We start from the raw sequence: 25,620 nt of genomic DNA, 5'->3' as shown, positions 1-25,620 counted from the left end.
AATGACATTTCTTAATCATGATCTGAAACAGCATTTATACAGATACAGATTATCCAAGACTCCAAATAGAAATAAATCACTTCCGTAAACTGTTCTGTCTACTTCTAAGAGGATTCTAAAATATCTTACTGTCATAATTTTATTTCCTTTGGGCTCATATAATACTAGTTTACATAAAAATAAGTTTACCTTTCTGAATTAGCACTAGACATTAGTTCTAATCATGATTCATGATAAAAAAAAACAAATGTTTTTGATTTAAAGAAAAAGTCAGTGTATTATCCCTCTCTTATATATAAAACATTAATATCACCTGTAGTTAGTCAAGCTCTTAGAACTCAGAGGTGGCTGATATGAGTGCATGGTTACCATTTATCTATGTGCTCCGGCAGTACTGAATGTCTCTGGAGTTTGAGACACCAATGAACAATAACCAAGACCAAGTCATTCTTCCTATGGGACCAGTCAAGAACAGTAACTGCTGGTGGCCAGGGTTATAAGAAGAATTGAAATAGGACAATAAGCTAGTAATGAAAAATGTGTATCATAAAAATTCTTTGAGGAAATGACTGCGGAACTGAAATCTGAATGATGGGAAGGAAGCAGGAACGGGAGGATGAAAGAGTTGAAGGAAATCTCCCCCAGATTGGGAGGGAAGGAGCCTAGTATGTTTGAGGATCAAAAGAAAGATGGATATCCAATGTGTTTAAGGAAGGACTAGGAAAGGGAGGCTCACAATGAATGACTTCTGATAGGGGCATGGGAAATGGTGCCACTATCTTTAAGGGGCTGGCCACTGGGATTTGACCATCATCCAGGAGTATATGGGCAACACAAATTGTACTTGGTGTATTTTTTTTTATGCATGAACCTGAGAGAAATGGGGCATGAGTGTAATCGGGGTGTATTGTGTGAAATTTCCAAATAATCAATGAAAATATTATGTTGAAAAAAAGTAGGGAGGAAGAGGATGGGAAAGTCCCTCTTACCAAAGAAAAAACAACCCTGTGGGAGTAGAGGCTGGCAATCTTCTTAAAGAAAAACAAAGCAAATTCTTCATCTCTAAGTGTTTCATTGACCCAAGATAATCAAATAGCCCTGCTAGAGAAGGGTGATTTTCTTTGTTAGTATCAGATGGCCCATGGGTGGAGCCACCCTTCTCCCCTTGAAAAATGAACTCAGATTAATAGCCCCTTTCCTGGTTTACTGTGGATGTGAATTCCCAGAATTTAGGCCAAATTCATCTGTTTACCTCTTTCTTCCCTATCTCATATAATAACCAGGCCTGCCAAGCTGAGCTCTGTGTCCTGCCCCCAAGGCCTTGAGTCCAATAGTGTGATGGGTTAAAGCGCTTTGTATTCTGGTGAGACTTGCAATTGCTGAATTGCAGTTTTATGAGATCCCTTACTGCTTGGCTCCAGGCAGAAGCATGCTTTCTTAAAACAAAAAAAGGGGCAGGGGAGGGGGAGGATACAGTTAAAGAAAAATTAACAGTTTTGCTTTCTCTAGCAAGTTTCTAAAAAGTGAACAAATAATGTATGTGGTATGTATATACACAGAGTCAATCTCCGAGTATAGTGCGTTGACATTCATTTCTCAGTACAATACTAGGAAAGCATTCCAATCTACTCACTCGGATTTTCACTTACATTACAACCTTCAATCAATTACATATGATTGTCAGTACTTTATTTCAAAACTTAGATAATGTTTCCCATCTGTGGGCTAATGTTTACGAAAGGCTAAGCTAAGCTTTGATGCTCCTTAAGTTAGCTGTATTCCATGAATTTGTGTAAAGGTATTTTAGCTTACAATGGATTCATTGAGATACACCTTCACAAGTCAAGAAACTTATATGTATATATTCACACAAGGGCAAGTCTATATATCTCATATATATGTGTGTATGTATGCATATACAATAGGTTAACATACAAAAAGAAATGTAGAATATTAATGTAACCATAACTATAAGTTTGCTTCCAAATAAACGATAAATTTTAATCCTTCTTCTCTATACCTGGGTATTTTCTCAGATCAGAAATGTAAATATGTTGCCCTGTCTAACCTGTAGAATGCAGTTTCTTTGACACAAGAGATGACTTTTCTTTCAATATTTAACTGGAAATATCTTAGGCTATGAGTAATCCATTCAAGGAACCCATGTTATAGGCTGCTGTCAGAGACCTGCTTTGACAAAATTTGTATGTTCCAGGGTAGGAGCATGAGGGTTAAAATTACTAAGCAAAAGAAACAGGTATGAGAAAAATAAGAGACAGAAACACAGAACAGCACAGGGAGGGAAATTAAGTGAATGCTGATTCAGTCTGCATTTATTTTCCACATACTTATATACTTCACTCCGAAGGGGAGGGGGAGGCAACAAAGTTCATTAACATGATGTAAGTAATAGACTTAAATTCTCCAGCCTTTGGTCCAGATGGAGCAGATTCACCTCTATACCCCAAACACTAGCTAACCACACCCAAAGTCAGAATCTCTTGTTTGTAACCACACCTGTTGTCTACAACACTGAGAGTGCAAGAATAAGCTAAAACTCTCTGGTCTTCTGTCAAGGTGGAGCAGGCTCACATCTGTGCGCCCCACAGGCTGCTCATCCATGTGCCACATCTGACCACCATGGCATGTCTGTTAACTATAGATGAGGCTCACTGTACCTTTTCTGAGGATCGGTAGCCCCGTAAAACTGAAGTAGTCTGCTACCACACATTTTCCATGTTCCTATCTTTTCTCTACAGGGTAGCTTGGCCGTGTAATCATGATGACCTAGTAAAACCACCTAGATGGTCCAGTCTCTCTTCCATCACCGTGTCTTTAGCTACTGGGGAAGATGAGCCTCAGAATGGGGGAATCAGGTGATAATGGCCCAGAATAGATCTTGCCTCCTGCTGCAATTATCACAGCGAGCTTTGGTATCACTGTGCACATGACCATGTCTTTTCTTAAGTTCTCCTGTGTGCCAAGGCATCTCCCCCAAAGCAAACTAACCATCTTTTAAAGCTCTTGGTTGCTAATTATTTCTTTGTTCGTTTCTTAGTCTTCAAGAGTTCAGGTCCTGGGCCAAGGGGACTTAGTACTGTCCGTATAAACTACGCCCTAAGAATAGTACCCAAAGCAAGCCAAACTTTCCTTAACCCACCTGATTGCAGACGTCCTCGTGTGCCCGCTGAGGCCAGTGGAGCGCTTCCGTGACCTACGTCCTGATGAAGTGGCCGATCTGTTCCAAGTGACCCAGAGAGTAGGGTCGGTGGTGGAGAAGCATTTCCAGGGGACCTCCATCACCTTCTCCATGCAAGTGAGTAAACAAGTTGTTCAGACATGTTTCTTTCCTTTCTTCTCAAAGTTGTGCGCATTGGCTCTGTATCCCAGCCTTTTTATCAGAGATGTAGTTTTAGTGTTCCGCAGAAAAAAAAGATACCCCTAATCCAAGGCAGATGCCCCAAGGTGGTCTACAGAATGGCATCACAGTAAGTACCTGGTGTGCTGTTTACAACATAGGTGGAAGTCATAGACAAGAGATTTTATGGGCTTGACTCAGTTGGGATAAGGCAAGCCAAAGGCAATTTGGAGGAAGAAAAGGTTCATTTGCCTTACATCTCCACACTAAAGCTGGCCATTGAGGTGGGCTAAGACAAAAGCTTAAAAGTTAGTGACCTGGAGGCAGGAGTGGAAGCAGAGACCACCGCCAGCAGTGCTTACTAGCTTGCTTCTGGGTTCACGTTCAGTTACCTTTCTTAGATAGTCACAGCTCGCCCTGCTCACAGTACGTCAGACCCTCCCCAATCAATTGGCAGTCTAGAAAATCTCCCCACAGACATCTCCACAGGCAAATCTGATGATATGATAGAAATTCCTCGCCAAGGTTTCCTCTTTCTAGTTTTTATTCTATTTTGTGTCAAATTGATGAAAACTATCCAGTAGTAGGATTTTACATAGGAAGCAGAGTTGGGGAAGGCTTTTTGCTCTGTGGTATGTTCTGACAACTGTGGATCCAAGGAGAACAATGACAAAACAGCTAATCTGAGCCTTCTCTTTGTAGGGCTCACTATTCTCTAAACGTAATACAGACCACAGTGTTGAGTCACAGGTTTTTACTTGCGGTTGTTGAGCATGGCCCGCTACAAATGGAAGAAAACAGATTTTTTAATCATCAGAGATCGACAGGTCGAACTTGACCTAGTATTCTTCAGGTCGAGAGAGGGATGTCCGTGATACATCTGTCAAGAGTTGGGAACTGAGTAAATTAGTAACACCACATGAGCCTCTTCGCATCCCTGTGGTTAGGGCTAGGGTTGGCCTTGCATGCATAAGGGCCCTTGTGCTTAGATGTCATTGACTGGCTTCTCCCACGTGTAGGGACTATATCCTGAGCTGCTCTAGTGAGCCAGCATGCTTCCCATCTGCATCAGTTAGTCTTGTTGCTGTAACACAATACCCTGGCAGATCTAAATTAAGGAAGCAAAGGTGCATGCATTTTGACTCACAGTGTGAGATTAGGGAAATAGTAGGAGGAATACAAGGCAGCTGCTCACACCATAGCCACAGTGTAGCCCAGAAGAAAGAGTATTGATGCTCAGCTCACCTACTTTCTTCCTTTCATTTAGTTCAGGTCACTAGTCTTTGAGATGCTGCTACTGATTTTTAGCATTGAATTACCCTCCTCAATCACTCTAATCTAGAAACTCCCTGATAGACATGTCTAAAATTGGTTCTAAAACACATGACCATCAATTGTTAACCCTCACACCATCTTTATGATCTTTCCTATGCTTTTTATCATAGAGCCCCCAAATAGACTAGGTTATAAAAGTCAATATTTTGAAGTCTTTGACCAAAAATGTTCATCTCTTTCTTGAAACACAAATTCTGGTTTCTCTGTATTGGGAGTAGCTCAGCATCCCTATAAATACAATTTGAGTCACCTTCAGACAGTAGTTCAACTTGGGGTAGGTTTATCAAACCTGTATTGTGAACCATTCCCAAGGAGACCAGGTAAAAGAAATGGATGAGAACATCTGCCAGGAGGTATCAGGATTGGTTATCAGAGCATAGTTCATTAGTATAGTGACTTCTATGTGTAAATTAGAGCAGTTTTGCATAAGTCCTGTTGTGGAACCGCTTTAAAATTATACTTCACAGTAACATATATGTGTGTGTAACAATTCTGTGTACCCCATCACATACACACGCACCTATGAAGATAAAGAAGTAGAGCTGCATAAAGTAACCATAACTCAACATCCACGTTTTAACAGCTTTCTTCTTGAGCACTGGTTAGAATGATGGGTTGCCTTCATAAGTCATTAATGGGTTATGGCTCAGGTTTGAACAGGCTTGATATGCACATCAGACTTGTGCCAATGGGGCGTGAATTCTTCCCACTAGTCAGGTTCACAGAGATGTGTATTTAGCCAAAACCACAGACTGATAATTCTATTTGGAAAATTTTTATTGCGGAGAAATTTGCCACCTTTTCCCTGGAGCAACCGCTTTCCCTTTCTATGGCATTTGGAGACTAGGCCTGTGTGCTTGAATTCAACAAAGACAATGACAGTAGGCCATAGTCTTGCTGGCCATGAGAATCTGGGAAGGGGGATAGATACATGGATAAGGGTACACCCCCATCAACCACTTCTACTTTTCTGCCTCAAGGTCACAAGAGCTTGAAAAGATTGTGCCCATCGAAATGCTTCATCTTCTTGCTTTGTTGATTTCTAGAGGAGAAATTCAATCAGATATTAATTAAGTGATTTCTGATTTAAAGATAACCAAACTGTGGTCCTTTGCCTCCTCAAACATTTTCGGCCTTACCTTTAATGTGATTACAGCCATAACTGAACGCAAAGAGCATGAAAAGGAGAAAGGAGTGGCTTGCTTGATAATTCATATCATTTTATACATAGCTCCTCACTCAGAAGGAATTGGAGACCTGTCTGGTCCCACACATTCAGAATGAATGGTCCCCATGGGACTACTACAAATTAACACACGATGAAATTGGATCTAAATTATTAATGAGCAATATTTCTGAATAAGCAGGCAATATCATCCGTCAGTTCTCACCTCAACTCTTTCTCTTTCTTCCTCCTTCTTCTAGGATGGTCCTGAAGCTGGACAGACTGTGAAGGTGAGTGGTTATTATGTGCACACAAATTAATAAGAGGCGATTATGGGCGCTAATAAAAAAATCACAATGAGCCATTTGCGGCACACTGCTGTTTCATTATGTTATCTTCGAGGTCAGAGAGACCCTCGGTGTAGGAACCATAAATCCTGACATTATAAACTGTGCCCAACAGTATGTTTCCCATTAGTTTACAAGACATTTACCCTGTGTAGTAAAATCATTACTGTGAAAATGCTAAAACAGAAACCAAATCGAGGAGTCCTAAATCAGAACAGGGCAGGGCGCCTCAACTTTCTATGGTTTTATGGGTCCTGTACAGACTAGATCACCCGGTATATTTTTACTTCTGCACACAATTTAATTTCACTTATCCCTTCTTCAAGAAGGGGACATTGTTGTGTGTCAGGTTCCTCCTTTCCCTCCGGGTCCCTTGACCTGTTTTCTCTTCATGCCCACATATTTCTCTTCTCTGTAGCAACTAAATATCAAAGTCCAAACTTAATGGGATCATTGGAGTTCAAAAATGGTTTTGAAGTGGGCGAGAGAGGAAAGAAGGATTTATTATGACAGCCTCTAGGACAGAACTAAAAGAAGAGCCTGCTGGTTATGAAACAAGAGTCCAGCTTATTTCACAAAACACTGGGTTCGATGCTTAAGTGACAGAAAAGACTGGGTTTGCAGTGGTGGAAGTGAGAAGCCAACCATACTATACAGCTGATGCCACACATGGTGAAATAAAGCTTTGGGCTTTAGGGAGGGCCTTGACTAGCAGGGTAACTTGGCACTAAGTCACACCAAATGAATGTTTCTCCATTGTAGTATATAGGAAATAGGATATCTGGGGACTTTCATGGTGAGTGGTTGTCGCAAAAGGAAAGCCAGCAAATTCCTAGTGATAAAAAGAGTGACCCCAATTTTTCCAAACACATGACATAGCAAACACAGTTGAGTGCCATTCTGCTTCCATCCATGCCCCTGACCATGCTGAGCATCCAAATATTCAGATGTCAAAAGAGGATGCAATATCAGTAACTTTGTTTTGAAACTGATTCCTGAAATACAATGCGTAGATATTCAAGCTTGGCTGCCAGAGTTTTAAAACTCAGAATTCAAATGTAAATTTAAAATGCACTGGATTAGGGTTTAGTGAAGTTTCAGCAAACATGGAAAGTACCAAAGGCGGAGCAAGTGCATGGAAGAATGCACAGCTATCCAGTAGAACACAGAGATGGCTAAACAGATGAATGTTATGTGAGCAGGTGGATTATGTACTCTCAAGATTTTACTTCACAATTCTAAAGAGGGCAGGTAAGTTATTTGCTATACAAATGGACTTGAGTAGGAAAAAATAACTTAGAAATTCCCAGGGACCAGGAGAAGGATGAAATGGGGGTGAGTGCTAAGGGCTCTCTTTTGTGGTTGATAGAGATGTTGTGGTTTTTGAAAGATGGAGATGATGTTTTAAACATAATTCTTTAAAGGAGACAAGTAAGCCTTGAGTCCAGAAGGCTGAAGACCATGTCTATGGGGCTTCAAACTCCATATTGTCCCACTTGCCTGAACAAGGTGTCATGGTTTTGTTAGCGTTATTGATGTTGATGATGGACAGATTTATAATATAAAGTATTATGTGTGAATTATTAAGTGTACTTACCATAGTCAGTATTGTTTCACTCAAGTTGATTTCTGTAAACAATTGTATCTTTTTTTCTTTAAAATAAGCATATTACGTTTGAAAATTTTTTGTTCTTTCCAGATGATCACCCCATTTCCACAGTATAAATTCATGGGGTCCATTCACAACCTTTGTGGAATATCATACATAAAGAAAAATTCATCACACACACACACACACACACACACACAGAGTCCACGATGAAAAGATAGTAGACATTTGTTAACTATTCTGCTACAGCAAGTCCTTCTATATAGAAGTATATATTCTGTGTTTGTCAAACTTTATTTACACCACATTCCATGAAAGTTTATCTGGATGCCAGCTAAACAGCCTAGCCGCGACCACAAAGAATCTCAGCTGTTGTTTGGGTAAACCTCCTAATTAATAACGCTGGGATAGGACGGGAATCTTCATTATTACACACAGTCTGATCTTTCCAACAGTGGGTGTTTCCCAGCCATGTTATCTTCTGCTGACCAAGTAACTTGGTGATGGCCTTTGGGTACCGGGGATGCATAGAGCCCCACCCTGCAGCACAGGCAGCTTCTCCAGGGAGCAGAGTGGCACCTTCAGAATCCAGATGTACCATTTGAAGGTTCTGGGTCGAGGCTGGGAGCATTTGATGTTTTGAAATTCGCATTGTTGCACATTTTAAAGGGACGTTTGACAGCCTACCATGGAAACCCTGGGGCATATCCTTTTTTGTTTTTCTTCCCCTTTTCCTATGTGTGAGATTCTCAGTGCTGTGTCTGATGTCTGAGCTCTAAATCACTTTTGTCTCATGCCAGGTAGTAATAGCAATAGCCCACTAATGGTCTTTTTCCCTGAAGCAACTGTTGTTATTGTTAATGAGGGGACACCACTGAGTTAGCCTCTTGAACATGATGGCACTTCAAGATTTTTTTTTCCTGGGGCTTTAGATTCTGCCTAGCAACACACAGGGTGGCCTGGCTTACTCAGTAAGACTCATGTAACAAGGAAAAGGAAATATTGAAGTAAAAAGTGACCTCTTATTTGACAATTGATTATTCGGTTTCCTTCTCAAGCTTAAAAGTAGAACACTGCCAGGCACCAGATGTTCAGTGCGGTGATCTGGACACCCTGCAGGTTTCAGAGGAAATCTGTGTCCTCTCTCAGCTACTCAGCCCTGCCCAGTACCCACGCAAGTTGACCTGGTGAACATCATGCTCCTTGTCCTGTTGGCTAGCTGGATTCCTGTCAAGAAATTCTTCATTGTCTCTTGCACATTTGTTTGTTTACAAATGTTCATTTTTCATGCTGCCTCTTTAGTCTCCAGGGAATGTACACACACACACACACAGATACACATATCTATTATGATTTTGGATTTTGGATTTTGTCATTACTGATGGTGCTTAGAACATGTTGCCCAGGAAGTTGGCTTGTTGGCCGCTAGAATAGGTTAAGATGAAGGAAACTGAGAAAACTGTGGCAAGAGGAAGATTCACCCTATAGCATCATTCACCATTCTACCTTGAAGGAGGCCATAAAAGAATTATCTGACCTATCTACCCCAAAAGTAGAAATAAGACAATCTCCCCCAGAAGAGCCCTGCTTTTTTTCTGGTAAGTTGTGAAGACTCGGGACAAGCAGGTCTCCATAAGTTACCCCAGCTTACTGCTGTTAGATCACAGCGCTGCTTTCTTTTCCGAGCTCTCTTCCTCCTCTCCATAAAAATACTTTGCCCTGTTTCTTTAGGTATTTGTGTCTGAAGCTGCATAAAATTTAGATCAAGTGGATGTGCTTCGGTGCTTTTTGTGCCGAGAATAATCTACTCCTGAGTCTCTATCATTAGTCCCAAGGAAGCGACAATTGATGCTCCTCTGTTTTCCACTGTACAGCCAGGCATTTAGGTTTCCTGAAATTTCTGTGATATATTTCCGATATTGTAAGCATCTATCTAAGCCTTCCCTACTACTTCCAGTGTCTCTCCATACTTCCTTAGCTCTCCAAAATCTCTATGGCTAATTTTGGCCAGCTAGGAGCTAGCTCTGACTTCTGATTCAAAGTAAACTTTGCTGTCAGTCTCCTGAGTGTCAGAGGGCAATCAAAACATCCCACACCACTAAATCCTAATCCAAAGTGTAATTCTAGCCAAGCCAAGGCACTAAGGCAAACTCATTCTTTTAAAAGGAATGCCTTCTAATAAGCTTAAAATGAAACATTTTCTCTGAGGCTGTTACATGAGCATCTTTGGGTATATTGAGGGAAGAGATTTATTCCTGGTAGGTAATCTCACAATCTATTTATAGATCATGTTTGCATATACTCTTCTGTGTTTGTGGTGCTTGGATGCTGTACTTAAAGGTTTAATTTTATGCTTTTTAATGCAGGAGGAAGTATGTCTTAATAACTTGAAATATTAGCAATTACTTTCTAGATTGCTCCAGCAGAAAAAGAGTTCTTTTAAAAAAAGATTATTAAAAATTATCTTTAATCTCCTGCTCCCTGTGGCCCTTTTGAGTTTCCGGGATCAGGAGGTCTTACACATGACATGGCCATATTGTTATTGAGTGCACATAGATGACACCTAACTATCAGCAAAGTTGGAGAGTTCATGTACCTTGGCATCTGCCAGAGGTGCCATGGGAAGGTGAGCTCTATGACTTACTAGCTTTGCCACTCTGGGGCAGCCTCTTAACTGTGAGCCTTGATTTTTTAATTTTCTAAATGGAAAACCTATTGAATTAGATGGTGATGAGAAGAAGCTGACATGGATATATAGGGAATGTATGAGGTACTGGGTAGGACTGATATACATTTATGAGATTTGGACCTATATGCCACATCAAATCCCATCCTTCTCGACATATGCTGTTGCTGGTGTGTGTGTGTGTGTGTGAGTGTGTGTCTGTGTAAGTGTGTGTCCATGTCTGTATCTCTCTGTATGCTTATTTGTGGGTGCCAGAGAAGACTTTGGGCATTGTCTTTCAGTGTCTCTCCACCTTGAGTTTAATTGAGTTAGGGTCTCTGAACTGGAGCTCAGAAAGTCCAATAGACTAGATAGATGGTCAGCAAGCCCCAGAGATCTTTTTGTCTCTGCTCTCTCAATGCTGGATTGAATAGCATACACATTATGCCTAGCTCTTTCACATGTGTGTTTTAGCCATAGAACTCAAGCCCTCATGTTCACACAGCTAACACTTTAGTGATTATACTATTTCACCAGTCCTCTTTTTCTTTCATGCCTGTGTGTTTGTGTGTTCTATCTGTGCATGTGTCCGTGGACATTCTTGTGTGTGAATCCAGGTGTACACAAACCTCAGAGCACGTAAAAGGGTCAGAGGGCTCCCACATATCATTTCTGAACTTCTACCTTGAGACAGGGTCTCTTTTATGGTTTTTCAACTGCATATGTCAAGCTAGCTGGCCTATCAGCTTCTGGAGATTTTCCTGTCTCTATCTCTGAAGTTGAGATAACTGACGCTCCTGATACACATTGTTTACATGATTCCTGTTGCAAGGAGGCCATTAGTTTGTTTCCTGGTGGATCAGCCCCAAAATAATCACACAGAAACTACATTATTTAAAACACTGCTTGGCCCATTAGCTCTAGCTTCTTATTGGCTACCTCTTACATCTTAATTTAACCCATCTCCATTAATCTGTGCATCACCACAAGGTGGTGGTTTACCAGCAAAATTTCAGCATGTCTGTCTCCGGTATAGGCTCCATGGCTTCTCTCTGACCCCACCTTCTCTCTCCCAGCATTTAGCTTAGTTTTCCATGCCTAGCTGTGTTCCCCAAAGCTCTGCTTTAGGACCAAAGCAGTTCCTTTATTTATCAATGGTAATCACAACATACAGAGGTAATCCCACATCAGGTTCCTGAGGTTGCAGACTTAGGTTCTCATGCTGTGTAGCAAGGATTTTCACCCCCTGAGCCATCTCCCCAGTACCAATACACCAACACTATTGTCTGCTTTCCTTTTGCTTCCTTCTTTTTAAATTTTTTTTTATTTATGTGTTTGTTTTTGTTTTGAAACAGTTCCTTTCTATATAGTAGTCCTGGCTGTCCTAGAACGCACTATGTAGACCAGACTGGATTTGAACTCATAGATATCGGACTCATCTGCCTGCTGGGTGATGGAATTAAAGGTGTGCACCACCATACCTGGTCTATTTTTCTTAATAACAATTTCACTTCTATTTTCTTTCCTTTGAGCTAGGGTAAGAGTGGTCCTCGGTGATGTACACCTGATACTGACATTGTTATCTTTATTAATAAGAACTGCATTTTCTCACAATTGATTACTACCTCATAGCTTAGATTTTTGGAAAAGTTTTGATCTGATCATATATTTTGGGTTTTTTTTTCAATGCTTCAAATTTGTTATGATAAATGACCACTTGAGCTGGATATGGTAACATATAGTAACTCCAGCGTCTGGGAGGCAGAAGTAGAGGAGAAGCAAGTTCAAGGCTGGACTGAGCTACAAAACAAGACTTCATTTATTTCTCACTCCCCTTACACACACACGCACACACACACACACACATGCACACACACACACACCCCATAAATGAAACAACTTGTAAGTTAAAGAATGTGCACATTTTTTAAAAATATTTCTTGAAAATTTCCTGAAAAATATTTCTGCAGTTATCCTGATTTATTGTTTGTCTGCTCTGAATGTTGATGCTTCTGTGTCATTCTGTGAATGAATCAACAATGGCCAGAAAAACTGTCTAAAGTGGGTTTTGATTATTAAAGCCTATCCCCTGTTCAGTCAGCGGGTATGGATCCAGAAGTTTGTTTTGACAGATACCACAGTGATTTTGAGCCATTCTGAATCCTGGCATCAAGACTATGAAGGGGTAGTGAGAACCAAACATGGAAGACTCCCTGTGCACTCAACATTTTCATCTCAGAGTTGCTGCAAAGGAAGACATAGTGTGCACAGGATGGAGGAACCTGTAGCTTGATAATGAAAAAGATTTGGGTCTGTTATTTATTATTTTCATTTGGAATGAAATTTCCAGAGAGCGGCAATTCGCCACAGGTCTTTTATCCTCTGATGAAAGCCACTGTGAACACTGCCTTGTCTCTATTTATACCTAATGCCTGTATTTACTGCCGGAAGAATTAGTATCTTCAGGATGCAGTAGCTTTTATCTTGTAGAATTGCCTTATAATTTGCATCTGTTCCCAGAATAAATCTAATTTGACTGAGTTCAATAAACCAAGGATGGTTGCAATGGTCAGTGGACAGTTTTGAGTGTACTTGTTGGGATAGTCTACTTTGGGACGGCTTGTTGACCTCCTTCTGATACATTGGGGGCAAAACCCGTGGTTCCTAACTCTCCCGGCCAAAGAAGGCAGTAGAAGCCTCCCAGTCCTCCTTAGGAAACTTTCTCTCCTATTAAACCTTCAAGATTTCTCCTAAGTAGCTACTGAAACAGTAAATTTCTCAATTTCTTTCTACTTTCAGTTGTGCACGGTGGTTTTCATTTATTGATGTGCCTGTCACCTTCCCCTTGCAATTTCTCTCCTTCCGCCTATCCTCAGAAAAGGGCAGTTAAGGAAGAGATTTGGGGAAATCTGTTTCCTCCTGGCAGTTAGAAAGGAGATGACAATTAAAACAGTCTTTGGATGCGATAGAGATTGTCAATCAAGAGTCTAAAGCAGAGTATGAAGGGTTCTCAATGAAAAGGGAAGAGTGAGAGAAAGAGGAGGTACAGGAGGCCATATTATTCCTCCTCTTGCTAAGAATGACTGGAGAAAAAGCCTCAAAGTACAGGTTTTGAAGAAGGGAGGTGGTGTTTGAATTTAGAGGACGAAGTAGGAATGAAGGATGCTTGTGAGAGCCTAAAGCACCAGGTATTAGTTTTTCTCTGGGATTCTTATCTGAGCTTTGGGGGCCCTTTCTACTACCCAGACCTTGCCCAGATATTTCCACTGGATCTTCTCACTCCTGAGCTGTGCTTCTAGAATGGCTGTTCCTCTTTCTGCATGGAGTTCATTCTCCAGGAATGGGAAGGAAGCAGAATTTTCCCATTACCAGTGGGCGTTCATGAGCATGATACCTGTTGCGTCAGAACACATGAAACCTTAACCATGCTCCGTGACACTTTCATGCTTTAATATTTTATTGTGGTTTTTATGTTCTATATTCTCCAAAATCTAATAAGTAATCTAGGGAGGATGGGGTGGCCCTGGTTGATAGGAAATGCAAGGCAGTTAAAATATAAAGATTGGAGAGAGGACTACAGAACAAGACTTCCTGGTTTCAAACAAATGTTTTACCTGCTAAGCACTACTGCCCTCGGTAAGCCAAGTTTGCTGAAATCAAGTATTCATTTACACATATGTAAAATGAGGATTTCACCAGTCTTTTATGACCTTCTAATGATATTGTAATAACCAAATGAATGACTATGTGCTCAGGTCTTTAAATCTGTGCCTTGCAGATCATGAAGCCTCAGAAAACATTTGCCATGAGCCTTCATAATTTTCTACTTGCATTTCTCTGCAGCTCCCAAAGGCAGGCATTAATATTTTACACACAAGGAGTTGAGGTTTAGAGAGAAAAGTCACTTACTGAAAAGCACACCTGGCACGTACTAAAATTGGGAAATGAAACCCAAGGCAGAGCAAAGACCCGTATCTTCCTTGTGTCATGTGGTCAGTCTGTCCCTTAGAAAAACTTCAGTCACCCCATCAGCATGACCAAAGTGGGTCCAGAAGAGGGAAAGGTTGTATAAATATTATCCTTGCTGCAATACAGATTGGTTCTATATCTGTTTGCTTGGCTTAGAATAATGTTGTTGGCTTCCTCCCAAAAATACTCAAAGGACTCTCATTGTTAACTAGATTATACAGGTGAAGATTAACAAATCAAAACATTGTTTTATTGCTGTATGTCCACTTGTAGTAGAATTATATGTTTTAGGTGTTGAATTTTTTGTTAGTGTTACCAACAAATTCCACCAGTAATTGGAGGCCCTGACATATAGCAGAGTTGGTATTTAGTGATTTAATTTTATTTGAGATCTGCAATGCAGAAATATAGAAAACATGACAGATGTGATCCGGCTGTTGCTGTTTTAGCATTCAGTAGACTTCCATCTGAAGCTTAGAGTTGGGGATTTCTATATAATCACTGTGAAAAACAGTGTTCTGTGGAAAGAGAGATGTTCAGTAGATCCTAAGATCCCCCAAAACTCAGCTTTTTATATAATCAATTTGAAAAACAATGTTCTGTGGGAAGAGGGGTGTTCAGTAGACCCTAAGATCCCCCCCCCAAAACTCAGCCTTTTAATTCTGTTGGTGCAATAGTGAAGCCAGTTACTCACTGTGACCATTTTTGCTGTGTGATAGACACTTGGTACTCTAAAAACAATAGTTGAGGGGGCTTGGAAGTTGGGAAGTTGGTAAAGTGTTTGCCTAAAAAACATGAGGACCTGTGTTCATCCCCAAGAAACTATGATAAAAAATTATGATTAAATCTGGCATACCAGCACACACTTGTAATCCACGTGCTGGAGGTGTGAAGGCAGGTGGGCTCTCTGAGACTCACAGGCCAGCCAGCCTACCCTGTGTGGGGTCTCTAGGCTAGTCAGATCCTGTCATAATAATGAAAGTGCATAGTGCCTGCCTAACATAACACCGGCAGACTCCAAGTTTGCTCTCCAGCCTCATGCAAGTATGCACATGCACATAAACCTGCACACACCCGAATGCTCACAGGTAGACACATGTGTACAAAATAGCAATGGCCATTCCATTCAAGTGTTGATTCTCACCCCCTTCTGTGTTTCAGGCCTAGATGACTTTGGTTTACATCATCTAACCCCATGTAGTCAACTCCTTCCAACATCAGATCTTTAAGCCTGCCGTATGTCAACAGTGGGCTTGGCAGAACTGTGGAACCAGCTAAAATAACTGTGCCCGTTAGTCACATGAAAAATATTCAATGCTTTTTTTTTTTTTGAATGCACATGGCCAGTTTAGTTTCCATAGATGAGCCCTTGGTTACCATTGCACTTCAGTGAGGGCAGAGTGCTCAGTGAGAGCCCAGAAAATAGTTTATGCTGTGGTAGAAACTGGGCATTCAGCTGAAATAACTCCAGATGTTATGAGATTTCATTTCCAGAGTTACTAATAGCTAACAATAATAAAATTTAAGAGCCGGTTGCCTTGAGCTACCTATCTAAGTTTTAAAACTATATATTGTTTAGAAATTGCCTCTGGGTGGAAAGACTATATGGAACACATTGAGGGAGGTGATGGCTCCTCAGGTGGCCTAAATCTGTTGCCTTTCATTTCCAAATTGAGTAATGTATCTCCAGTTGATAATCATAAATCTGAAATTTTTAAATCTTCATATTTTAGGGCTTATTAAATAGAAAATAAAAATATATAGTGATCTTGGTAACTTTTGTTTTACAAGGGCCCCATGGGAAGGATTTTTGACCAAGGCATGACTATAGCAATTTATTCTATTTCCTTTATTATCCCGAATATATACGTGCTTCTCAAAACCTTGAATTCAAACCTCTGAGGATTGGGATCATAGCAGAGTTTTGCAAAGCCACGGTTAGATGTTGCCCAGATTTATAGTTTACTCTTTCATTTATTTATATAAATATATTTTTGAATCTTGCCCTAAATTACCTGACTTGACTCTTGGCCCCATATCCGCCTTGAATTATTTGATTTCTTCCAGGGGCTTCTCTTTGCCCTCTGTGCCAAAACCACTAGTAAAGTAATTCTCAAGACTCAAAAAGCAACTGGGAAAATTGAGGATTGAATGGCTGAGCCTGGCTCAGGTGGGAACAGGAGTAATGAGAGGCGCAGACACGTAGAAATCAGTGATGACCTTCCTAATGATAACTGAGTAAAAAGTCTTAGGCTGATGAGACTCTAATGGCCCTTGGGACAGATACAGTGAGCTCCTCGCCTCCCCGCCTTGTGAATCATGTCAGTGTTGGGAAAGGGTAATTTGAAATTTAACACTTATGCCAGGAGATATCAATCCTACATCTATATTTTGATGACAGATTCTTTCTCTTGAGAAGAGTCTTGTCCACCATGATCAGAAAAATAGAGACATGCAATTATGGAAGCTTTCTCAAAAGGCAAGTTCTAACTTCAGAGGCAAAAGACGAACAGTGATTTGAAGTCTTGTGTCTCATCAACGTAGAGATAATATTCTTGGATTCTGATATGGACACTGCCATTCCTTGGCTCTGGTATCCCCCCCCCCCCCAAAGGCCTCTCTTCCTCCTGATGCTATTGAAAGGGTAAACAAGGAGCTGTGTAAGAAGTTGACCTTGCCTCAAGTGGTTAAGAAAAATCAACAACATTGAGTGAACAAAGTGAACTGCCAAATGCTCTTTTACTTTGTGATGAAATCCATTTCTCCTAATGTTCACATTCAGATCTCCCACTCTCGGCTCTATATAGCAGTACCTGGTCACCAAAAGAAGAAATGACTTCTGCTTCCTATCCTACTGCCCTGAAAACAACCCAAGAGGGGCTTTCATTTGTGCTTCAAATCATCTGTCGGTTGTAAATGCTATAAATTCCCAAATGCAATCATGTCCTAGCAATATAATTCTGATGAAACTGTTCAGCCATGAAAAGAATAAATGTGACTTTAAGCTCGGATCCACCATCAAATGGTCATAGATGAATCTCACTCTTGAGGAAGAGACTCAAACCACAGGCCTGCAGATAATTCGGAAAGACCTTTTGACCTGGGAAAACAGTGTCATCTACTCTACAGCCTCCTTCTCCCAGCACACACATACACGCACACACACACACGCACACACACACACATGCAATACACATGCACACACACAACATTGAAGTCTGTCTTTTATCTTTAACATCTTGAAATCCAGACAGTGTGAGGAAGCTCTTTTCAGTTCTGCACAGCTTTCATTTGTAGTTGATGCTGACAACGGCCTCATTACCTGGGATACCCTAAGCCCTGCCTCTACAGGAAAGGATCACCCTGCCTCTCCTCTCTGTCTGCTTAGCAGTTTCTCTTTGGAGACAGATTTTTGAAATAAATGTACCAATAGTGGAAAGCTGAGTAGCTGTAGAAGTTCTGTAGCCCACAATGAATTCTTTTTCCAGTCAGTATTTTTATGGAGGACTTGCTTCATATCAGATGCTGTTAGACTCTGGGCTGGAGTGCAAGGGAGGGCAGCCAGGAAATATTCTTAGTTTTTCATTCATTTCAACAACCAAGTGAACTAACACACCATCACAGACCTGAGTAGTGTTAGAAAAGCTGTAACATTGTGTGAAATGGAAGAACCAGGAGGAAGAAACGTAGGTGGACTATTGCTACTTTATTGGGGGGGGACAAAAAAGGGGGCTGTTAAAGAAATGAATTTTATTATGAGAACTGTAGGCTGGAGAATAACAGAGAGGCAGTCAGTTGGTGAAGAATATTCTGGACAGAGAAAATAGCAGTAGGAGTTAAGTTATCACATTTTAGGAAATGAAGACAAGGGTGAAGCAAGAAAGATGAAAAGCAGGCAAGAGGCCAGTTTGAAGATGGAGAAGGGAGAACATCTACCAGACCTTGCTCATCGTTGAAAGGAAGAAGTGTAATTCTCTTCGGGGTGTGTCTGGTGTTTCAACTATCTAAGGTCAAAGATTTTTCCACCTACTGTAGATCATCTTAACTAGATTCATATTTAAGTGTCTAGTATACTGTTCTAGAATTTGAATAATTAGTGCCCCGTGTCTATTATGTTCTTGATAGTTCTGCCTAGATTTTCTACACATGTCAATTATTTAGGGTACAAGGAGTTAAAATGGGTTGAATTCTTTTTATGGTGCCAGGTGCATACTTCATTTTTATAATCCAAAGGTTGCCAAATTTCTTTTGTTGAATTCCAGACAGTAAACCTTTTAGTCTCTGGATGCAAGATGTACTCTGTCACAGTAATATGATTTTGATTTTGTAGCATAAAAGTCATCACAGAATTATGAAAAAATTTCACAAGTGGACATGACTGTGTTGCAATAAAACTTTATTTGTAAGAGAGGTAGTAGTCTAAATTTGGCCTAGGATCTATAATATTTTACCTAATTCCTTATGCCATGATTTTATGGAATTAGTCTTCACTGAAGTCCTTCAAGTATAGCCTTACCATATTTGAGGAACCATCTCTCTGAGGAGCCATCATCACAGGGGTTTCCAGGCATTCGCGGCAGGGATGGATCTTCTTCTTATGACTATTTATCAACAAGAAAAGAGTTTGTCCTCACATCGGCTGCCAATCATTGTGCAGTGTTTAGGGCAACTTGCTGATGGTGATCCGAAATGGCAAAAATAGAATAAAGCTCCATTCTTGGTGATGCCATCAGGTCCTGCTGTTAACCAGTCTTGAAGCCTGCCCTACCTCTAAGCATTTTACATTAGGGGTGTCCACCAAGTTCTCTGTTGTCAGTGCCAGGCAGAGATGACTCTTGCCACTTTCAAGAGAAGACAAGCTCAACTAGAACCTCTTCTCTAAAACACTCACTTATGGTTAGTCCCTAATATGCTTAACTGGCAGTTTGCATAAACAATTTCTAAGTGCTCGTGCACATCGGCAGGGCTCTCCTGGTGCCAATGGCAATCTTTGAATGAAAGTCTGCAAATCAATGGCCCTAGAAGAACTTAACTTCCAATAGGTTGCCTCTGGTGCATGACCACGTAGTAATTCCATTAACTTTAATGACGGTACTGCTGCACAAAATGGACCCTGTTAGTCTATTCTCCTCTTTGTTTGGGACATTAAATCTTCTCCCACAGCTAACTCTTCAGGGTAAAGTATGCGCAGCTATGCCATTCATTTCGTGGCCCTTATTAATATATGCAGGACTCTCCTTCCCTGGGAGGGAGTCCCAAATGAGTGCATTAAAAATGAATTTCCTGTGTCATTTATCGATGCTGAGAAAACCCCAGAGTCAGGGACATCAGTGGATTATTATTGATTGTTGCAAGATACAATAAAATCATAAATATGACTCAAAACAATTACTCTGGTCACATTAGCAAATTACCAAATCCATAATTTTCTCTGGAGGCTGGCCTCGGAGATTTAAATAAAGTGCCAGAGGGGGGAAAGTTGTATTTTAGGAATGAGACAAGTGGGGCTAGGAGAGGGAAATTTATGGTTTAATTTGCTGGGTAATCTAATTGAAAATAACTATCGGATTTCGAAAAAGTGAACTTTGATTAGCTTCAGGTGTCAGAAATAAACTGGAAATACGGGTCCGTTTCTGCTTTTTAGAGAGTCTTTGGGGAGGTGGGCAAGAAGGTATTTGTTGTGAGGAATAATGATCTTATGTGACCTTCAACCCATTTTCTCCTACGTTCTTATTGCCTGTGTTCAAATAATTGGATTATACCCGAGACTAGCTGGCTCTTCCCTGGTGCTCGCTGTTTGTTTCCTTCACCAAGTGTCAGTCCCCCTCCCCGACTTAGAAATAAATCAATTGGAAATGAAATTACCCGCAGCATTCATTTTTCACCATCTAGTAAATGAGCCTCTCTAAAGAACAGGAGAGCCTCCCCTTTCGGCTCCAGCTTAATCAAATCCTGCTCTTTGGCAGAGGTGGCAGTGAACCACTGTCTCTGTCTTCGTCAGGCTTCTCGCCTTGACTGGATTATGAAGCAGTATCTGCTCTGTGAAACCTATGGTGGCGTGTTCATAGAATCCTGTGCATGTTTTCTGAAGATCTAACTGGAAGCCTAGTTCGTGGTTTCAAATTTCTAACCACAGCAGCTTGGAGTAAAGGTATCTATCATACTGTCTTCCTGGCTAGAGACCATGGAAGTTGGCCTTCAGTCTGGCCGCTGTTGCCCTCTGATGACAGCCACACCCAGTGGCCGCAGTTTTAGGGTTAGATCTGCTTGTCGTTCATCTTCCATAAGGAAAGCAGCGAAATCAATTTGCACAGAGATGAAGGAGATTTCATAATGATCTGTGGAGAACTAGCTAACAGATTTCTTCATACAGTCAGTGATAGTTTGAAAACCCAGCAGAGAAATGATAAATTCCTGCTAACTGTCCTAATTATCCCCTGACACTCTGGTGAAACCTGACGAAATTTTGCTGAAACTTACAAATTGGGAAGATTTTTAAAAGTGAATACATTATGCATAACAGAAATGATTTTTGAAGTAAAAAGGTAAAAGCCAGCACAGAAGAACCACGTTTATTCCCCAAGTCTCCTGAGTCTTAGAAACAGGTGGGGAACGGTGAGGTGGTTTGCTAGATGAATTATAATTTTAATTGTGACCTAAGTGATTGTACTCAGCATGCTCAGTAGGTTAAGAAGACTGAGTCGTTTCCCATGGTCATGACATTAATAGTCAAGGCTTCCTGTAAACATCATGGGTAAACACACTTGGCGTTAAAAGGTTGAACAGTGGTAAAATTCATTTCTTTGTATTTTAGCATGATGCTCTTGTATTAACCCATCTTTTCTCTGTTATGCTTCATAATCTTAGCATTAATGTATCCAGCGTACCAACTTATGTCCATTTTTTTCTTGCAGTCGCTTACTTTAAACCACCTGTCTTATTCCATAAAGAATAATCCTAATTAGGAAAGTTCACTTTTCTTCCCCCTCCCGATCCTTTCCTGTGCAATCCCTCTATGTCTTCACAAAGACAAATATTCAATCCAATTGATAAAATTAAAGTCCTACTTACAAGTGAGTGGAATCACTATGCACCAATGTGGAACAAAGGTCACTTCCCTCATTTCTATTTCACTTTTAAGTTGGGAAAAGTCTGATCTTTTCCAAGCCGTGTCCTTCCTTTTCCTGCCTTCTTTTCAATTTCCATCCATGAGGTCACAGGATGTCTATGGTCCCTGCTCTTACCCCTCTCTCTCCTTTTCCTCCCATCTTTCCTTCTTTTACTTTCTTCCCTTCTTTCCTCTCTTCTGCTGTCCCTCCTTCCTCTCTCCCTTCCTCCCTTCCTTTTCTTTCTTTTCCATGCCCCCTAAAATATTCATCCTTTCTTCCTCTTCCAAACATTTTGGGCAAACTTAATTGACTTTCTCTTACATTTCATCCCTAGAGGCTCTGTAGACTTTGAAAGAGGGTTTATCTCCCCTCAACCCCTGACCACAGAATTTGCCAATGACTTACTATGCACGTGGGATGACTTTTACTCCTTTGCTAACTCCCCCACATTGTGTTCTCTATGTGGTAATTCCTCTAGTTTAAACTGCCTGCTATTGTATGGGACATTCAGGTGCCACTGGAGAAAGCCACAGATGGCTTTAATAAACAACTGTTAGGCTTCAGCACTGCTTTTTTTTTTTTTTATAGAAAATAAAACGATTGGAAAGGTTGTATTTGCAGCTCTGTCATGGCTTGGATCTTACATAGAGGATACTTTTTGCACTCTGAAGACCACTGAATGTGGTTACTGGTACTAAAATTCTGTGGTGTCAGCATCAGCAGGACTAGATAGTTAGGCAATAAATTGGATGCTTAATCTAACCATATACACGTTCTAACAATGCAAAGGATTCTGAGCTTATATGTTTAATCCATGGTGCTGCCTCTACAGGGGTGCTTTCCATACCTAAGGTGCTTCCATTGCTTGTCTGTTCTCAATCCTTATACTTTCCGAGCATCCTTCTAGTCATTTCCCTCCTAATTGGTATGCACAAGCCATCTGGAACCCCTTGAACTCTTTAATGATGATAATTATAAGCAAAAATTCAATTAAGAATGGATAACTCATTCATCTCTGTGCTCTAGAAGGATTTTTACATGCATAAAATATTTAAAGTTATGGAGTTTTTCCTATAGGAAAATTCACCTACACATAGCATTCCATATTTAATTTTAGAGGTTTCTGGATCACTCAGGCCTAGGCAGCCATGAATTATTAGACTAAGCTTACTTTACTTAGTCTCTTTCAATTTAGTACTCAGGGAAAGATAGCATTTTCCCAAGGATAACCATGTTCTACCCATATGAGAGATTTGGTTTTACAAAAGTCTCATTGACTCAAAGTTATTGCAGTATTTTTAAGATTCAAAATCTGACCCTGTCTATTCTTATCTGTGTGGCTGTGAGTAAATGGTTTTCCCTTGTTTCCCTGTCTCTAAAACTGGAATAATATTACTCCTTCCAGATGGGAGCTTTGTAGTATGTGAGATTATGAATGGGTAGGGATTCTTAAAGTCTTTGGCATTATTATACTTTATTCCCCCAATTATTTATGGAAAAGCCATGTCATGCTAGTTTCTATTCCAGCTTTTATGATCATGGCAATGAGTAGAAAAAACACTGGAGATGAATGAAGGTAGTTTTAGCTTGTTTTCAGTCTCTTCTAAATAGGTCAACATTTCTTAGTTTCCAAGAATCAAGGCAATGAGTCAGATGAAATGAAATGTCTAGAACTGATTTGATATTGCAAACAGAGTTACCAGATGCCAGGAAAGACTTGGGATGGATGTGGCAGTGTCCTCCCCAGATGCATGGGTTGTCTGTAAAACTGTGCCCTTCAAAAATGTGTTGGCTTCACTGAAGCTATTTAATTATGAGCTTACAAAATACATTCTTTAAAAACTGATTAAGAAACCCTTTCTCCCATACTCCAGTGTAGGTAAAGCATGAGTTTGAGGTTCAATTTTCATTCCAGAAAGTCAATGCTTGTAGGTGGAGACTGCTTGTTTTTTTCTGGCCACCCAGACCTGAATAATCAAACAGAAACTATAATAATTACAACATTGTTTGGCTTATTTACCAGGCATATTTCTAGGTAACTCTTGCATCTTAAATTAACCCATTTCTATTAATCTGTTTATTGCCACTAGGCTGTGGCTTACCGGTGCTGGCATGTTACTCCTTCAGCAGTTACATGGCAGNATATATATGATCTTCCAGCCTGGTTGTATTCTGCCCTGCCATAGGTCAAAGCAGCTTTATTCATTAGCCAATGAAAGCAACACATATACAGAAGGACATTCCACATTAGATGCTTAACCTCTGAAGTACGGGTACCATAATAAAGCCAGCTTATAATTCACAGGAACTCATGACAGTTTGCTGTTAGGTATTTTTTCCTAGACCTTTGTCTCTTCAAACATGCTAAGTTTAAGTTAGAATTAAGATACATAAAGTTCTAAAGTTAAGGCTTAGGATCTGAGTGTTGACATGTGTCCAGTAAGAGTTTATCTTACATTAGACTCACTACATTTAGACTTAGTTAGGATTAAATTTGGAGTTTTCTATTTTGTCAGAGCTCTTGCTGCCCCTTCCCATGCCTGTCAGGTCCCTGTAGCTTCTGGGGACAGCTGTTAACTCCAGCCATCCTGGGCACGACTGTCAGAAGACAAGAGCAGTAATTGGAATATGCAAAGCTGAGCAGTTTCCAGGTTTTGCTCTCTGCCACCTAGAAGAGTGCTCCCCACCTCCTTCCTCCCCTACTGCAGCAGTCCCCACTGCCACCTCCTTAGCCTGACCCACGAGAACATTTGTTAGGCAAACAATCTGCCATCTGTTGTACACCGAGGCTTCCAGAACACAACAGGAAACAGGTGTGGCGTCAAAGCAACTCTGTGAGTAGACAACACTGAGTGGTTGGAAAACAGAACTGGGAAAATAGTGTTTCACGTTCCAAACTTTTTTTATCATCCCCCTCCCCATGCCTAGACCCACAACACTGTTTCTTATCAGCAGCTAGACCCTGGTAACCAGTTTAGGCTCTAGGTTTATGCCAGTTCCTTTACAGAAGGACATATGAGTTACAGGCAGAGAGAAATGGGTTCTGTGGCGTGAACACATTCTTGAAGCTCTGCTGGACATGCGTCATGACACACATCCCTGGGTCAGCTACCGTGGCAGATGCACACTTTCACCCATGTTCTTGCACAGGTGTTATAAATCCAGAGCAGCAGAAATAGTCTGTCTGTTTCTGTGGTCAGATGTTGCTTAGAGGTTTCAAAATTTACTGTCAAAGGAGAATGAATGCCTTGATGTAAATGGTACTCTCGTGATTTATTTTGTGACAATGTAATGTACATGTAATTGTTTTCTCAGCTAGTATGTTATTAGTATAATAATCCCACCTCATCTTACACAACATATTCCAAGACCGCAGGTGGATGCCTAGCACCACATTGGCACCGCATGCAGTACCAATCCCAATATATAGTATATCTTTTCTTACACATATATACCTGTGAGAGATTTTATATTGTGAATTGTAAGAGATTTAGCAATAATAATAGTAAACAAGAGGAGGCATAGCTATATCAAAGTTGCCATTTACAACTGATGAGCTAATTTTCCCTTTAATATTTTTAGATCACAGTAACTGTTAGTAACTGAAACCCTAGAGTGTAAACCTGTAAGTCAGGATGAGCTATTATATTGCTGTATGATATATATGGACATAAGTTTTCATCGATGGGCTATTGGTAATTCAACCTTCTAAGGAATGCACTGAGTGATTATTTGTATTTACGCCACAACCACTCCATAGTTTATAGTTCACCAAGCTCTTGCATCCATGTTTTACTTGCTGCTGTGCACAGGAATGAGGCTTCAGAAATAACCTGTCAAGATTTAGACCTTGCCTTTTCCCTTGCTAGATATGAACACAAGTTGCTTGACTTCCTTTTGGTTCCCTCATCTACACAAAGAAGATGATAACAGTGCCTGATTCTAGAGTTTTTATGAGGACCATAAAACTCAAGGGCATTTAGAACTTAACATGGCCGGGTGTTGGTGGCACATGCCTTTAATCCCAGCACTTGGGAGGCAGAGACAGGCAGATTTCTTTGAG

General features: G+C 40.6%; 1 protein-coding gene across 6 annotated transcripts in view; it reads left to right on the top strand.

Annotated features, from left to right (window-relative positions):
- The window catches only part of Fhit (fragile histidine triad diadenosine triphosphatase), a 1,394,727-nt gene that overhangs the window by 1,125,205 nt on the left and 243,902 nt on the right, over nucleotides 1–25,620 (top strand). For all 6 annotated transcript variants that reach the window (XM_050161103.1, XM_050161102.1, XM_050161105.1 and 3 more), the window contains 2 exons: nucleotides 3,171–3,316; nucleotides 6,119–6,148. In XM_050161103.1, coding sequence (XP_050017060.1) covers nucleotides 3,171–3,316; nucleotides 6,119–6,148 — 176 coding nt within the window. The remainder of the gene's footprint in view (nucleotides 1–3,170; nucleotides 3,317–6,118; nucleotides 6,149–25,620) is intronic.

Source organism: Alexandromys fortis, unplaced genomic scaffold, assembly GCF_014885135.2.
Source record: "Alexandromys fortis isolate MF-2015 unplaced genomic scaffold, M_Fortis_MF-2015_v1.1 scaffold_123, whole genome shotgun sequence".
NCBI lineage: Eukaryota > Metazoa > Chordata > Mammalia > Rodentia > Cricetidae > Alexandromys > Alexandromys fortis.
Note: the sequence above shows the minus strand (reverse complement) of the source record. Positions and strands in the feature narration are given on the sequence as shown.